The 17904-nt window shown below is 50.9% G+C and overlaps 1 protein-coding gene across 3 annotated transcripts in view; it reads right to left on the bottom strand.

The window, feature by feature from the left end:
* Positions 1-17904, bottom strand: part of SEZ6L (seizure related 6 homolog like) — a 151897-nt gene that overhangs the window by 24991 nt on the left and 109002 nt on the right. For all 3 annotated transcript variants that reach the window (XM_054006752.1, XM_054006750.1, XM_054006751.1), the window contains 5 exons: positions 17294-17479; positions 10866-11028; positions 9135-9301; positions 4655-4849; positions 3241-3379 (listed from right to left, as the gene is read on the bottom strand). In XM_054006752.1, coding sequence (XP_053862727.1) covers positions 3241-3379; positions 4655-4849; positions 9135-9301; positions 10866-11028; positions 17294-17479 — 850 coding nt within the window. The remainder of the gene's footprint in view (positions 1-3240; positions 3380-4654; positions 4850-9134; positions 9302-10865; positions 11029-17293; positions 17480-17904) is intronic.

Raw genomic sequence — 17904 nt, 5'->3', positions numbered from 1 at the left:
AGGTTTGCAGAAAGACAGACAGAACTGGCCCACTCTCCACACAATAAACACACTTGCATGCGTATGTGCATGCGTGTCTGGGTGAGATATTAAGTTCCCATCAAAGTCTTGATTGTCTCTGAGCTAAGTGACCAAGTGAGACATGCACAGAGCCAAGGAGTGACTTGCGGAACAGGCACATACAAATACATCCAGCCCAGTCACATACAAATACATCCAGCCCAGGCACATACAAATACATCCAGCCCAGTCACACTTTCTCACATTGAGCAACTGAATGACAGAGAAGGCAGGAAGTCAAGTGCAATTTGTGACCTGAAATGAGTCATGTTGTCGAGGGCCAGGCTTGTGAAAGGGACATTCAGTCCACCTGCTTACCAACCTGTGTCAGTCTCCCTCTGCTCCCAGGAACCATCCAGTAGGTTCCCCCCTGCTGCCCAGTGTTCTGGCCATGATGGAGTGTTTGCAGAATGCAAGGGGAGCTCTCCACACATCTTAGAGCATTAGCAAGTCACCACAGTGAAGAAGAAGAGGCTTTGCCTTATGTGAGGTGTTACATATCGCGACAGGAGCATCACAGGAGTTTTTTCCCTCCTGCAAAGCATCATGCAAAGCGTGCTGCTGGAGACAGGGGATCACACTGGATAGCCCATGGGCCCCATATGCTATACAAATCCCGTGTTCCTATCAATACTACAGGGAAATTGTGATTGGCACTCACTTGCATGAGTACCAGAGTGTAGGTAAGTCATTATTTATTGCGTGTCTCCATCTCCTGGACACTTGACTGCATTAAAAGTACCAGGTGAGAGGAGGATGCTGTGTTTACACACTGCCCTTTGCAGCCCCTCTGCACCTCATGCCTTCACTCGCTCTGAAGCTATCTCAGCCCTTGTAAATACAACATCTGCCCTAACAGTCCATTTTTACCACAGTTGTTTCCAAGTTCTCAAATCTGTGCCAAAAGCATTGAAGTAGGAATTAAAAGGCTAATGAAAACAACCAGGGAACAGCAACTGGTGAAGTGTTTATGGCTGTTCTCGGCACGTTTTTTGCAGAACCAAAGTTGTAGAGGGCATTGCTTGGGATTGGTGTCTTGTGTTTATTTGCTCTGAATTTTGATTAGCAACAGATACACCCAAACACCTGCATATAGTTTCAAACTGTCTCACCCATGGGTGTTCTGGGCCAGTAATGATCCAGGCCATGCCTGAAAGGATGTCACAGAATTGGCCCATCAACTTTCCCTGGGGCTGCGGCCACATTTCGGACAGCAGACTTTTACTGCTGGTAATTTGGGGAATGACGACGTCTTAAATTCCACCAGCGTTTAATAGTTTCAAAGGGAGAAAGGACAGCATGAAAATTCATCCTCATTCCTCAGCTTCCCAGCCAGCCTGCCTCTGCTCTCAGGGCTGAACAGGCCCAAACCTCTTCGGACTGTAATACACTATATGCCAGCAATGACTGAGAAAACCCCTGCAGCCAAGAATCAGCCATTTCCTGTCCATGCTTCCCCAGCCAGCCTTGCTGCACAGAAAAGTCTGAGGCCCAGGTGGAGAGTTTGAGACCTTGCTTTGGAGTCTGATACATAGACCCGGCTAATTACTCCAGTGCCAGTGGGCTCTGCCTGTAGTCCAGCTCGCCTGGAGCACTGGCGTCAGCTCCTAAAACTCCCACGGACGCGAGTTTGGGATACTTTTGCTCCTTCCGATAGGGGCTGAGTTGTACAGAACACAAGGCCAGGCCCCCAAAAGCCTATTTCAAACTGAAGCTATTCTATCCGTAGACAGCAAGTCCCCTTGATATCCAAGACTGCACGAGCTGCAGAGCTGGCAGCGAGGTCATCCCAAAATAGCTCTACCTGCTCCGGAGCCCTTTTCTGAGCTGATTAGGAGCTCAAGGCCCAGACGCTCTGGAGTCTGGGCTGCTCCCTGAAAGCAGCGCGTTCTCTTGGCTCTGCCAGGCCCTCGAGCCGAGACGGTGTGAATGTCAGTGAGCCACCGGGGAGTCGGGAAATGCTTTTCTGCAGGGTAAGTGACGGGCGAGTTAGTCTAGCGTAATAATGGCACTGCAGAGCTGGGCTGGAATACGATCCAGTACCTGATTTTCAACTAGCTATGGAGCTGATCGCTGCCAAACTGATTCCTGGCCGAGGCTGATCTCATGCAGACCTGGTATTGCTCCCTCCAGCATTAGGACTTGCAAGCACAGCAGCCATCTCAAGAGCCGTTAGCTCGTGAAACGCCGAGACGAGCGCGTTTCCCTTCTGGAGCAGCGAGCCCAGAGTGCGTCACAAAGGATTTCATACTGGGCTAGTGAAAAGAGCTTAAAAGAACCCAGCCACGGAGAGCCTCGGCCAGAGCCAGCCAGTAGGGTCCCACCCAGAGCCCAGCTGGGGCGGGGACTGAGAGTGTTTCAGACCCGGCGAGGCTGGGTGGTGGATGGAGAGTTCTGCACCTTAGAGAACCCCACAGCAGCAGGAGTTTCATCTGCCTTCTCCTGTGCATGCTGGAGTAGCCGTTTGCCAGGGCCAGGGAGCGCACACCTCCCTTGAGGGGCTTTCTCGCTCACCCCCATGCTCTAGAGCAGGCCCACGGGGGCCATGCTGCAGATCGAGTGGCACCACATTGGCATGGGGACTCTTGTCAAAATGGGCTTCACTGTTTAAAACGGCAGATTCTGCAAAAGGAGGCAGAACCTTCACCCATCAGTCCAGCAGATTTCCACGGGATGTGATCTAGGGTGATAAATCAAATGACACTTGTGTAATATTTTTCATCTTCAATATCTGCAGCACCTCTTCCTGGCTGGAAAGATCATTGTCCCTGTCTGGTCTGCATCTAAAATAATGGCATTATTCATATTGTTCCCATTAATATCCCAATCCCTCAGATGGGTGGGGAAACCGAGGCACAGAGGTTCAGTGACTTGCTGAAGATGACCAGCCGTTTCAGAGACAGAAGCAGGATTGGAACTTTTGGGACACAGACTTGCTTTGCTCTGTGACGGAGGCGGCTAGTAATGTAGCCTGTCTTGGCACAGTCAGTGCTATCTGTGGTCACTTTGTGCATAGGCCTCCTGCCGAGGTCTAAGCACAGCAAAGGGCAGCACGTCCCACAAACACACCCAGGGCCTTGTAACAGTTTCTGGTGTCAGCAGAGCAATCACACACGATAAACCAGCTGATGGAAGAAAGGGATCAGCCCAGCCCGGGTCAGGCTCCTGCAAAGTACTCACAGCTGGATGTCCAGGAAAAGCCGCTTTTCCTCCCCAACGTGCACCCTCCAGATGCAGTCCTCTCCCTCAGCATAGGGCTCTGGCCAGTTGGGGGACAGGATGACTCCTGCCATGGCAGAGAGCTCCCCTCCACACATTGCTGAAATAGCGAGAGACAGAGAGAGGTGACTCATGAGAACGGCCAGACTGAGTCAGACCAAAGGTCCATCCAGCCCAGTGTCCTGTCTGCCGACAGTGGCCAATGCCAGGTGCCCCAGAGGGAATGAACAGAACAGGGAATCATCCAGTGATCCATCCCCTGTCACCCATTCCCAGCTTCTGGCAAACAGAGGCAAGGGACACCATCCCTGCCCATCCCGGCTAATAGCCATTGATGGACCTATCCTCCATGAATTTATCTAGTTCTTTTTTGAACCCTGTTATGGTCTTGGCCTTCACAACATCCTCTGGCAAGGAGTTCCACAGGTTGACTGTGCATTGTGTGAAGAAATACTTCCTTTTGTTTGTGTTAAACCTGCTGCCTGTTAATTTCATATGGTGACCCCCTAGTTCTTGTGTTATGAGAAGGAGTAAATAACACTTCCTTATTTATTTTCTCCACACTAGTCATGATTTTATAGACCTCGATCATATCCCCCTTAGTCGTCTCTTTTCCAAGCTGAAAAGTCCCAGTCTTATTAATCTCTCCTCATACGGAAGCTGTTCCATGCCCCTAATCATTTTTGTTGCCCTTTTCTAAACCTTTTCCGATTCCAATATATCGTTTTTGAGATGGGGCGACCACATCTGCACGCAGTATTCAAGATGTGGGCGTGCCATGGATTTATATAGAGGCAATATGATATTTTCTGTCTTATTATCTATCCCTTTCTTAATGATTCCCAATATTCTGTTCACGTTTTTGACTGCCGCTGCACATTGAGTGGATGTTTTCAGAGAACTGTCCACAATGACTCCAAGATCTCTTTCTTGAGTGGTCACAGCCAATTTAGACCCCACTCAAGAGAGAGAGCTTGGAGTCATTGTGGACAGTTCTCTGAAAACATCCACTCAATGTGCAGCAGCTGTCCTGGGGGCTGAGGGAATGCTGCCTGCCGCGTGGCGGGAGCTCTCCCTGGCACAGTGGGCGCTCTGGCAGCTGACTTTGAGAAAGGTCAAGCCCTCCCCTCTTCCAGTGCAGTCAACAGGTCCCATGGAGGCTAAGTCCCTCCCTGCATTTGCTGACCTGTCTCTGAATGCTGGGAAAAGGCTCACAGACATACGCCTTAACTTGGCTACGTTATCCTCACTCACATGCAGTCACTTTCTCTGGCAGCGCGGTCACTAACACTGGAGAGTTTTTATTTTTGCATGTTCTCCGACATGCAGTCCCAGCGCAAAGCACAGCGACCCCAGCTGGCTGAGGGTAACTGACCTCTGCACAGTGGCTCCGTGTCATTCCAGTAGGGGTCCCTGACGTTGATACACTCGATTATGGCAGGTCCCTGCTCCAGGGAATGGCCAGGGTCACAGGTGAACTCCACCGTCGTTCCCAGGTTGTAGGTAGGATCGGAGGTGGTAAAATTCCCATTCTGAATGTAGGGTTCATAGCAATGGCCTCGCTCGAAAGCTTGAAGGGAAACACCACGTTAATTGGGCAGGTGCAGCACGGACCCTGCTCTGGGGAGGAGACAGCACCTGTCACCGTCGCCTCTTCTAGTTTTTGTGCAACTGTCACAACTCTCACCACAAGTAGAGTCTGCACTCGGGGCCATCAGCTCCAAAGCACCAGCTGAGCTAAAGGGGTAAGTCCATTAGCAGTAGTAGGCTGTTATCCATTGTACAGACCAGTGTTTCATAAGCTCTCTGTAGTAGAGCGAGGGAGCAGTAAGCTGCTCTAGGAAGAATAAGAACCAGTCCGAGTCAGTGCTTATCTCCCTGGCAGGGCCTCACCGGGGGTCAGGACTGGTACGTCCCTGCTGGATTTGTGGCACCCAGCAGCAGTGAGCCTGGCCCAGTCTGGATGCCAGTCTAGCTTGTGCCACGCTCTGGAATGCCATTGGGCTCCCCTGGCGCTGTGCCATGCGTGGGGGCATGTGGGAGGGAGAAAGCTGCCTATCGCACTAAATTCCATTCCAATCACATTTGTTTTACATTTTTCTTTACAAACGAGAGTAGAAAATCTGTTTAAAGGTCCCCCGGCCAGCCCAATCCGCAGCCAGCGCTGAGCAAACACAGCAAGTGCCCAGTGACTGTAAGCTGGGAAACAACGTGCGGAAGCCGAAATTGAAAGCTGTCAATTGACTGTAACTGAGCAAGTTCTAGTCAGGGCTGGGCTGGACGTTTTTATCACTTAACATGTTACCAGATGAAGAGTTCAGGGCTGATGTGGCACATGCTGGGCAAGCGCTCCTCTAGAAACCCTTCCCAACCTGCCGGTGCCTGGCATCTGCTTCACAGCGTGGCCACTGGATAGGATTGCTGCTGAACTGGGCTCTGGTACGGGGATGCTGCAGCCCTGTTCCGTAGCTTCTTTTACAGGCAATTAGGATTAACAATGGTTTATCTGGTCTGAGCTTTTAAGGTTTAGCCAAGCCCCACTTCTTTTGTGTATTATCAACAGTAATATACAAGCCGTGCTGCCAGTGTATAGATTTACTGAGCAATCTTCTTCCCTGGGATTATTGCATGTCATTGAGTCTGGTCAGAGACCCGAGGTCTGAGACGGATCCTGACAGCAGCATGTATTTCAATGACAATTGTGGCAAATCTCTTGGAGCTCCCTGGGATTCACCTGGCATGTCCCTGAACCTCTCGTTCTCCAAAGGAGAAGCTCTTGGCTATTAACTGGTTCACAAATGCAGCCACTCCTCAGTCAGATTGACAGCTGCTCGGCCTGCTCCATGGCACTCCGCAGGCAGAAGGCAAGTGACTGGAGTGAGATTACTTTGCTGTAATCTTGGAGAGGTTCCAAGTTAGGCATTTTCTGCAGTCACCAGGGGCTGTATTGCATGGATCTGCACAGGAAGTTTACCTGGGGGACATATCAGCCCCTACCCAGGGTGGTGGGGCTCAGGCAGGCTCAGGCTTCAGTCTAGGGTGACCAGACATCCTGATAAAATCGGGACTGTCCCGATATTTAGGCGTTTGTCCCAGGTCCTGACCGATGTTTGGTCGGGACGCAATTTGTCACGATATTTTGGGGCACTCCGCTTTTTTTTTGCTCCACCAGTGCGCCCCCCCCCATATGTCCCAATATTTTCTTCCTCTCATCTGGTCACCCTACTTCAGACCCCCCTGGCCAGATCACCACCCAACCTATGAGTAACGCTCACTCTGCTCCACCCACACGTGTGACTTATTCCAGCATCCGCAGCCCTCTCGCCCACACAAACCCTCTTTGGGAGAATCTGCTTACGACTTTGACTTTATTACTCTGCCTTCTGAGTCAGGGAGCCCTGGATTGTGTTAGGTGATTGTAACAGGACTGGAGAGCCAGGGGCTAAGCCAGCCCTGGTTACAGGAGGGGCCCCACCTGGGTGGAATCAGGGTGATCCCAGGGTAAAAGGCAGCAGGAGGCTGCAGGGAGGGGCTCCTAGTGAGGGACTGGCAGAGTGGAGCTGCAGGGAAAGAGGGTCTCTTGCCAGGGTCCTGGAGGAAGGGCCATGCCCAGGGTAAGATTGATTTTGTGTTTGTCTGAGAACTTTGTGACTGTAATAACCCCCCCCAGATGCTAAGCAGGGCTGCGGCTGACAGCAGGGCCGGCTCCAGGCACCAGCGCAGCAAGCAGGTGCTTGGGGCGGCCAACGGAAAGGGGCGGCACGTCCGGCTCTTCGGCGGCGGGTCCCTCAGTCCCTCCCAGAGGGAAGGACCGGCCGCCAAATTGCCGCCGAAGAATGAAGCGGCAGCGGTAGAGCTGCCGCCGAAGTGCCGCCGATCGCGGCTTTTTTTTTCTTTTCTTTTTTTCGCCACTTGGGGCGGCAAAAATGCTGGAGCCGGCCCTGGTTGACAGAGATGGGGAAGTTTGCTGAAGGGGAAAACAGGGGCAGGAGATAGCAGAAGTGTCCAGGTCCTGAGGGGCACTTGGGTGGCAGCCCCCATTACAGGGATGTCTAGTTAGTGCTCTCTGGTACATCCCCAGCTCCTCAGACCAGCCCAAGCAGCACTGCAGCGGTGCAGGACAGAGCTCTTGTAGGGCTGTCCATCCTGGGTTTCCTGTTGCACATACCCCAAGGGAGGGGAGCTGCACCATTCTGTCTTTGAAGGGTGGGAGCAGGAAGGAACGGTTTGGGTTTGATTGAACCAACAGCAGGTCTGATGAAGGGAGATTGCGCTAAGGCTCAGACATACCTGGTCTATTAGAACTCCCAACTGCTGACTAGACAGTCACTGAACAGTGAAATCTAGAGAGCAGGGCCAGATTCCCAGCTCCTGCAAACAGGGCTAGCGCCACTGAAGTCAGTTCTGGTGATGTCAGTGCAGCTTCCCTGATTACACCAGCTGCTGAGGATCTGGCCCTCTGTACTTCCAATGCACTTCTGAGTTCAAGTGAGCAGGGGTTATTTGTGGTTCGCACAGACACTCTTTGTATAATGTAGTTCAATTACACGTCATGGCAAATGTAAAGAAATTGCTCTTAACTCTGAGCACAGATGATTAGGTCTGGGGTAAGTGGGACTTAAATAGCAGCCAGGTGAGTGACACAGGGGGATTATTATAGCTTCTAACAGTCACCACGGAGCTTTGGCACCAAACTCCACAAAAGCTTTTAAAATAAAACAGCTGTATGGGAAAGCTGTGATTGTAGGGAAGTATTTAAAGTGCCTGCAGAACTAGGGGACAAGGCAGAAGACTGAATGTTCAGCGTCTTTTCATCCTCAGTAAGGAAACAGATTCTGATGTAGGATGATGCCAGGGCAGGGGGAAAGCAAAAGGGAAACCGGGAGTGAACGGGAGGTTTGATTTTCAGTTTTCAATGACATTGGAGGAACTGTGATTTCTCCACCCCTCCCACCTTTTAAAAAATGTAGATCCAAACTGCCACTGCTCTAATCTGACTGCACCTGGTGTGTCTGTCTAGCAGAATGTATCTGCAGTGCTACCTGCCATCCCGGGGACAGGCTGGCTTTTCACTGATTCCTCTGGACAGTAACACCCCAGCAACTGGAACCGGGCTCACCTCTGAAGTAGTCACTAGTCCAACTCAAAACTAAACCAAAGTAAATCCGAAGCATAGGGCAGGAAGTAGCGTCCTGCTGTCAGACTAACATTTCTGGCTCGACTCTCCCCTTGGGTCTGGGAATGCTCTCTGGTTTGTAGCCATTTGTCCGATTTGCCCCTCACAGCGACTGAAGGGAAAAGAACTCCACTTCCCGGGCTCTGTACTGCAGAAATGAACACTTGTTTCTTTTGCCTCGATTCCTGTTTGCTGGAACAGGTCTTTGGGGAGAACTAGAAGCTGCAGCCGACCATGAATCACCAGTGATACATTCGCAGCCAGGAGGTAAATCCTCCCAGCAGGGCTATGCAGTTGTCACATTTGCAGCAGCCAGGCTGGGAGGGGATAGGAACTGCCGGGACTTTCCTTCGGTAATTCGTGGGAGCCGCATGGGCAGACACTCGCCTGGCTCTGCTGGCCTAGGGATATTAGTGAGTTGACTACCAGTCTGCTGGCAGACCCAGCACCAGGTTCCAATCGATGCCTCCAACAATGCAGGACAAGGGGAGGGGTGGCTATTGGATTCTGCTGGTGCCAGGGGCAAGCAGCTTCCTATAGCTACGAAGGGTAACCCCTGCTAGAGTAATTGCAATCAGTACATCTATTACTTGCCCGATTCCACTGAGCACAAGCAGCGTTAGCTAGTGTCTGCCTGCTGCTATCCACCAGCCAGATCCAAAATTAAAGGGAGAGTCACCTTCAAATCGAATGTTGAAAGCTGTGGTGGCCCTCGCCTCATCTGCCAGGAAGTCAATGCGGATGGCGGAGCCGTCGCTGATCACGCCTTCAAAGGGGACGCTCTCTGTCCGCAGGGAATCGTAGAGGATGGCTGAGTGGTTCGTCTCTCCGCTGTACACCACCATTCTGTCCAGAGAGGACACGGCATGTTAGCAAAGGGCTGGTGGCTCCTCCGCTGGCCACCTTTCTGCCTGGGCAGGGACCGAGCCAGCACAGGCGGGTAATCGCTCACGCCACCCCGCCCCGGTTCATTTACCAGCACAGGCCAGGATCAGAGCGAGGAGCTGGACGCACAGGAAGGAAGAGGATGAAACGTGTACTTGGCAACAGTGTGAGACGATTCTGTACAGGGAGCTGCTCCTTCCTCCTCACCAGGCCCCTGGCAGAGTGAAAATGCCTCCAACTTGCCACTAAAAATAGGGAAGCAGGAGGCAGTAACGTCTCTGCCTTTCAGCACTGTGGTTCCGCACCCAGGCAGGGGCCCGTTCGGTCATGCATTCGGAGGGCAGCGTTTGAAAGAAATGATGCAAACACCAATTCACAAAGCGGCTACGTCTGTTTTATCGTGTAGTGAACAGGTGCTTTATTCTCTGCTTTTACTACAAGCCATAAACTGGCTTTATTGCCTGTTACCAGACTGAATTTTTAATGGCACTTAAACACAAACATCAGCCCCGTAAATGTGTGCTGTGTGTTATGGATGCCAACAGACTGTGATTTGTCACTTTTCAGGGTTTGTGGGTGAGACGCAGCCATGGGCATTTGGGTTTTTTTGGGAGCCAGGGGGGAAGTTTGTGGATTGGGCTACTGACTATGAGACCCAGTGTCACTATACAGACCCCATGCTAAATCACATGGTGGGTGGGGGTAACCAGAGACGTTTAAGGCCAGAAGGGACCATTGTGACCATCTACAGGTGATCCAGTTCCCGTCTGGGGGAGCAGAGCCCATTAGCTCTCCTGCCCTTCCCATCACTTTCTGTTTACAAGTTACTCCGGGGAGTCCTGCCCTAGAACAATGGACCTTTGACTCTTCTGTACCAGCGAGACTCACCTCCTCCCAGGATGCCCTCCCATCTCGCTGGGCACCCCTCCCACTCAGCAACACGGCAGGGCGGGGTGGTTGTGCCCCCCCCTCCTCCCCCGCACACTGGAGTCGCTTGCCCTAGAGAGTGCTGGTCTACAATGAAATCCCCAAACGGGTGATGCTCCCTGCCCCCTCCCATGCACACGAGACCCGCTAGAGGGCTGAACCCCTGGTATGGGAATTACACTTCACCACCCAGGGCCATCGAAATCCCCAGCCAACTCGCCGGCTCCCACTATAACGAGATGGAAAGTGCCCTGCTCCCAGCACGCCCTGGAGACGGGAGATCTACACCTGGCCCAGGCGGTCTGAAAGGTGGCTGGGTAAGGCCCTCCCAGGTTGGAGTGAGGGAATACCCTGTCCAGTCAGTCCTGAGGAAAACCCCTTGCAAGACCCTTGAGCCTCCTCCGGACGGGGTAGGGGGCTGCCAGGTCTTCCTCACGCTGATGGCACAGGGTGGGAAGAGCAGAGTGCTCAGACCTGGTGCCCCTGAACGCCAGCAGTAGCCCGGGCAGCAATGGCAAAGCTAACCTCCCTGCACAGGTCAGCTCAGATTCTGGGCTCTCGGGTCAGCATGCCTGCGTCTCCGCGAGCGACTCCTCACCTGTCCTTCTCGCTCAGCAGAAGCCTCTCAAAGTGCAGGTGCAGCTTCTGGCCCTGGGGAGCGTCGATGGTCCACACGCAGTGCATGCTGCTGTGGTTCCCAGGGTAGCTCGGCGAGAGAACTCGTCCAATCGTGGCATTATGCACCATGCCGCCGCAGGGTGCTGGCGAGGAAAGCACAGAGATGGTGAGACTGGAGCACGCAGCCATTCAGAGCTTCGGTCCCAGCCACATAAAGCGGGCCGCGCGCTCTGTCCTGACAAATGAGTGTACGCTAAGAAGGGCCTCTTCCCCGAGAAATGGGCTGCCAAATCAGGCAGATTCTACTCTCAACTGCACCAGCGTAAACTGGACTGACTCCACTGACTCCAAAGAAGTGGATTTACACCAGTAGAATCAGAGCAGAATCTACTCTTGTTATGACTCCCCAGAGCACGTAAATCTTTCCTGGTTTTGCATTTCCTCCCAGCGTGGCACAGTGTGCTGGAGGGATACTAGGTTGATTTATTGCAGCTGCAGGTTCAACCCACGTGACGCTCGTGGCTTTGTGTGGGTTTGACCCCAGATCAGGGGAGCTCTGCTTTCCACTGGGTTTCTCGTTGACATTTTAGGTTCATTTCACTTGGGAAAGGAAAGTTAGGAGCGAGGGGTAGACCCCCAACCCAACGTCAACTGAAACTGCCCCATCCTGCACTGCACATGGACAGGTGTGTGCAGCTCTGCATGGTGGATACAGGGAAACCCCTGCAAGCATGGGAGCGGGCATATGTAGGAAGGAGGCTGTTGAATGTAGTGAGGGAGGCTGTGCTTTGTATGAGTGATTCACACACAAGCTGGGTGGCTCTGAACCCAACTGGGAGTAGCTTAAAGCAGAGGAGTGCTAGAGGCGGGAGGAAAAGCTTTTTGAGATGAGCTGAGCAGATATATCATCTCCCGGGGGATTTGCATTCTACCTCCGCCAGAAGCCATGATGAGCCAGTGCCTCCCTGAGTCTGAGGGAAGGCGAGGAGACCTGGCCGTTCTGACAGCCCAGAAGCACATTAAGCAGCTGACAGACAAGAAGACATCTCAAAAAGTGCCCGGAATGTGGCTTGTGGTGCATGCAAAGGAGCGAACGGATGCAGCCTCCCTAGAAGGATCTCAATCCACTGGGTGCACCGTGCTGGTCACACTGTGACTGCACAGACTGCTAGCCAGTGCCCATTAGCACTCTCTGCTTTCACGTGCCCGTAACTTGCTGAAACATTTGTCTTTGAGGCTGAGATTTGCCACGTCTGGTTTCTGTCCAAAGAGGAATTTTACTCCCCCAGAGCAAAACAGGTGAACTGTGACTGCTGCTGATAGTGCACAAATGGGACCAGGCCCATTTCATTGTTACTGTCCCCAGATGTGTCTGTTTATTCACTTATTGTGTCTTGTTATAAACCAAGACAGGTGGCTCTCTGGGGCTTTTTATTACTGGCTTGTACAGCCCCTGTGCTTCTGTACTCTTGCCAAATGAAACATGGGATGATTCTGTATGTAGATTACTAGCGTTACTGGAGGAAAAGATTAAGGGGCTGGAGATGCAGGTAGAGACCCTGGTGGAGTTTAGGCGGGGGTTTGAGCAGCTGATGGAGGATGGGCAAGGCGGGGCTGAAGGGGAAGGCTCTAGGGTGCAGGAGGAGGCAGTAGTAGATGACAGCGAGAGGGGAATGGAAGGAGGAGATCCAGGGAAGTGGAGGCATGTGACTGTGAGAAGTAGGCCAAGGAAAAGGAGGGCCAGTGAGGGGGGAATAGAACTCAGGAATAGGTTTGAGTGTTTGGAGAACGAGGTAGAGGGGCAGCAGGTGATGACTGAAGGTGGGAGGGTGAGGAAGAAGAGAAGAGCGGCTAGTCCGAGAGAGAGGGGGGAGGAGTTGATGGAGACAGCACCAATTATGGGCCACCAGAGGATACAGGAAGGCATAAGGGGGAGCATAAGGGAAGATAGGAGCAGACACAGGTCAGGACTAGAGGGATCGGAGACTAGATTACTAGATCGCACTGTTGCCAGGCGACGGCAGGTGTATGTAATTGGAGACTCTTTACTGAGGAGATTGGACAGGCCTGTGACCAGGGCGGACCCGGAGAACAGAAGGGTGTGCTGTCTACCGGGCGCAAAGATACGCGATGTGGACCTGCGGTTGAAAAGGATCCTGAAAGGAGCAGGTAAGAACCCCTTGATAATCCTTCATGTGGGAACGAATGACACGGCTAGGTTCTCGTTAGAGAGAATCAAGGGAGATTATGCCAGGCTAGGGAAGACTCTCAAGGAGATAGAGGCTCAGGTTATCTTTAGTGGGATTCTGCCTGTTCCGAGGGAAGGGCAGCAAAGGGCTGATAGGATTGCGAGGATAAATAGTTGGCTAAGGGAGTGGTGCTATAAGGAGGGCTTTGGGATGTATGGCCACTGGGAGGCTTTCGGGGACAGACACCTGTTCTCGCGGGATGGGCTTCACCTGAGTAGGGAAGGAAATAGACTTCTGGGAGGGAGGCTGGCTCATCTTATCAAAAGAGCTTTAAACTAGGAAGTTTGGGGAGATGGTTGGGAGATGCACAGTTAATCTCCACGCCAGTTTCCGGTATTGAAAAGCTGAGTGTAATAAGAGGAGACATAGCCGGGGAAATGAGATTGGACATAGGAGGGACAGGGGGGACGAACACAAAGAGGAGCGCAACATACAGTGCTAGTAATGGGAGACAGGCTAAACAACATATATTAGGCTGTTTGTACACCAATGCGAGAAGCCTAGGTAATAAAATGGAGGAATTGGAGCTCTTGGTCCGAGAATTGAAACCGGATATCGTAGGAATAACTGAAACGTGGTGGAATGGCAGTCACGACTGGAACGCAGGTATGGAGGGGTATGCGCTGTTTAGGAAAGACCGGGATAAAGGTAAAGGGGGGGGGGTGGCATTGTATGTCAATAGTGAATTAAGCTGTGAAGAAATAATAGTGGATGGAATAGATAATACAGAGTCCGTCTGGGCGATACTCAAGCTGGGTAAAAGTACTACTAGAGCCTCTCCGGGGATAGTGCTTGGGGTGTGCTATAGACCGCCGGGATCGACCCAGGATATGGATAAGGAATTGTTTAATGTATTAAGGGAGGTAAATACTAATAGAAACTGTGTAATTATGGGGGACTTTAACTTCCCGGATATCGATTGGGGAACAAACGCTAGTAGCAATAATAGGGCTCAGATGTTCCTAGATGTGCTTGCGGATCAATTCCTTTATCAAGTGGTAGCTGAGCCGACGAGGGGGGAGGCCATTTTAGATTTGATTCTGGTAAGTAGTGAGGACCTTGTTGAGGAAGTGGTAGTGGGGGACAACTTGGGCTCCAGTGATCATGAGCTAATTCGCTTTAAACTAAATGGAAAGAGTACCAGAATTAAGTCAAAGACTAGGGTTTATAATTTTAAAAAGGCCAATTTTAACAAATTAAGGGGACTGGTAAGGGAAGTGGATTGGGCAAACGTATTAAGGGACCTAAAGGCAGAAGAAGCCTGGGATTACTTTAAGTTAAAGATGCAAGAGCTGTCAGAGGCCTGTATCCCCAAAAAGGGAAAAAGATTACTAAGCAAGAGACTTAGACCGAGCTGGATGAGCGACCGGCTGAAAGGGGCGATTAGGAAAAAACAGAAAGCGTACAAAGAGTGGAAGAGGGGAGGGATCAGTAAGGAAACTTACCTTAGCGAAGTTAGAGAATGTAGAGATAGAGTGAGAAAGGCCAAAGGCCAGGAAGAGTTGGACTTAGCGAGGGGAATTAAAAGTAATAGCAAGAGGTTTTACAGCCATATAAATAGGAAGAAAGCAAAGAAAGAAGAAGTGGGACCGCTGAAGACTATAGCCGGAGAGGAGATTAAAGATAATCTAGGCATGGCGCAATATCTCAATGAATATTTTGCATCGGTGTTTAATGAGGCCAATGAAGGTATTAGGGATACTAGCACCGTTACAGAGGGGCATACGGGATGGGGGATTACCGCATCCGAGGTAGAAACAAAACTAGAACGCCTTAATGGGACTAAGTCGGGTGGACCGGACGATCTTCATCCGAGAATATTGAAGGAATTGGCGCGGGAAATAGCAGGCCCATTAGCGACTATATTTAATGAATCTGTAAACTCGGGGGTAGTCCCGTTAGACTGGAGAATAGCCAATGTGGTTCCTATTTTCAAGAAAGGGAAAAAAAGTGACCCGGGTAACTATAGGCCTGTTAGTTTAACATCAGTAGTGTGCAAGGTGCTGGAGAAGATTCTGAAAGAGAAACTAGTTGAGGACCTTGAAGTTAATGGCAAATGCGATAAATTACAGCATGGTTTTACGAAGGGCAGATCGTGCCAAACGAATCTGATCTCCTTCTTTGAGAAAGTAACGGACTTATTAGATAAGGGAAATGCGGTGGACCTAATTTACCTGGATTTCAGTAAAGCGTTTGATACAGTACCCCATGAGGAACTATTGGTTAAACTGAAAAACATGGGGATTGATATGAAAATCCAGAGGTGGATAGGGAATTGGTTAATGGGGAGAATGCAGCGGGTCGTATTAAAGGGTGAATTGTCGGGTTGGAGGGAGGTTACTAGTGGAGTGCCTCAAGGTTCGGTTTTGGGACCCATCTTATTTAATCTATTTATAACTGACCTCGGGACAGATTGCAAGAGTGGGCTGATAAAGTTTGCGGATGATACGAAGGTGGGAGGAGTTGCAAACTCGGAGGAGGATAGGGATACTCTGCAGGGAGACTTGAATGAGCTTGTGAATTGGAGTATTAGAAATAGGATGAAATTTAATAGTAAAAAGTGTAAGGTTATGCACTTGGGGACGAATAATAACAATTTTAGTTACAAGATGGGGACGCATTGGTTAGAAGTAACGGAAGAGGAGAAGGACCTAGGGGTCCTTGTGGACCGCAGGATGACTATGAGTCGGCAATGTGACGTGGCGGTGAAAAAAGCCAATGCGGTCTTGGGATGTATTAGGCGAGGTATATCTAGTAGAGATAGGGAGGTCCTGCTTCCGTTGTATAAGGTGCTGGTGAGACCTCATTTGGAGTACTGTGTGCAGTTCTGGTCTCCAATGTTTAAAAAAGATGTACTCAAACTGGAACGGGTGCAGAGAAGGGCGACTAAGATGATCAGAGGAATGGAAAACCTGTCGTATGAAAAGAGATTAGAGGAGCTTGGGTTGTTTAGTCTGACAAAGCGAAGGCTGAGGGGGGATATGATTGCTATCTTTAAATATATCAGAGGGGTTAATACAAGGGAGGGAGAGGAATTATTCCAGTTTAGTACTAATGTGGACACGAGAACGAATGGATACAAACTGGCCGGGGGGAAGTTTAGGCTAGAAATTAGACGAAGGTTTCTGACCGTCAGAGGGGTGAAATATTGGAACGGCCTTCCGAGGGAAACGGTGGGGGCGACGGACCTGTCTGGTTTTAAGATTAAGTTGGATAAGTTTATGGAGGGAATGGTTTAATGATAAAACATAGTAGCCAAGGAAAACCAAGCAATGGTACATGAACAACATAATGGCCAACAAGGGTCAGGCTAGAGACTCTTGCCTATATGCTCGGGGTATTACTGATCGCCATATTTGGGGTCGGGAAGGAATTTTCCTCCAGGGTAGATTGGCTGAGCCTCTGGAGGTTTTTCGCCTTCCTCCGCAGCATGGGGCAGGGATCACTAGCAGGAGGGTCTCAGCCGATTGAAGTCACTAAAACACAGGACTGGGGACTTCAACGGTAGAGTACAGGGAAGGGTCTTGCGGCCTGCAGCATGCAGGGGGTCAGACCAGATGATCATAATGGTCCCTTCTGACCTTAATGTCTATGAGTCTATGAGTCTAGATTAGTGGTGCAGGGCCTTGGTTTCCCTGGGAATCTAACACGTCCTGAGAAACGCAGGAACAACTTGATAACTGAGCTTTGCTCGTTGTTTTCTCTCTCTATTTTTTAAATGGTCATTTCCTTTTTGTTACTTGCCTAACAGCGGGTCAGTTCTGCTCCCAGTCAGACATTTCTGTACAGGGAGCGGCTCCTTCCTCGTCACCAGGCCCCAGGCAGAGTAAAAATGCCTCCAACTTGCCACTAAAAAGCAAGCGGGAAGCAGAGGGCAGTAATGTCTCTGCCTTTCAGCACTGTGGATTCTTGAGACTCCAGCATGGCGGGTGCCGTGCCAGTCGTTCCGCACCCGGGCAGGGGCCCGTTCGGTCACGCTTTACTCGAATGAAGTGTCACTCCACTGACTCAGATAGGCACTCTGGATGCACGCTGGTGTAAATGGGAGCAGAATTTGGTACGGTTTCCCCCTCTCCCAGGCTCCCATGCAACTTTTAACACTCAGTGATTCTAGAGTCCAGCTTGTCCTAGCATCTGTGTTAATGATCAGATACTGTACCTGAACAGACAGGTTCTGGGCTGCTCCAGTGAGGCCTAGATGCATTGGTGCATGTGAGCAGTTTGGGGCCTTGGAGTTCGTATCCCAGGTAACAGTGGAAATGGGCGACGCCACCAGAATGCAGATCCATGACGGTGACATCTCCGAAGTCAGGCCTCCGGGGAAAGCTGCAGCTCAGCATGAACACTACAACAAACACACCGGCAGATTTTAAGCATCCCCACTGTCTTCGCTGCGTAATTCTGCAACAGGAAGAGTGGGGGAAAGCTGGAACCTGGTCACACTAGCCCAGACACACCCTTGCTGGAGACTTGCGTGTTTGTGCCACTGAACCATCGATTAATGACTTTTCACCCGTTCATGCGTTCGATTAGACGTCCTTTCTAATGTTTGTTTCTAACAAGAATTCACTTCTTGTCATTTATTTTTCTGTAGCTGTTCAAGGGAAAAACAAAGATTCCGCACGTGTCCCTGTAGGATGGGCTTCTCTATGGGAACCGAAACAGAACGCAGTGCACCTAGGGGAAAATAAAATCACTGGAAATGTGCCCGACAGGCTAGACTTGTCAAGGCCCATACAAAGAACTAACCTGTGTCTGTACGGGAAGTGT

Source organism: Malaclemys terrapin, chromosome 16 (genome assembly GCF_027887155.1).
Source record: "Malaclemys terrapin pileata isolate rMalTer1 chromosome 16, rMalTer1.hap1, whole genome shotgun sequence".
NCBI lineage: Eukaryota > Metazoa > Chordata > Testudines > Emydidae > Malaclemys > Malaclemys terrapin.
This window is presented reverse-complemented; position numbering and strand designations above follow the sequence as displayed.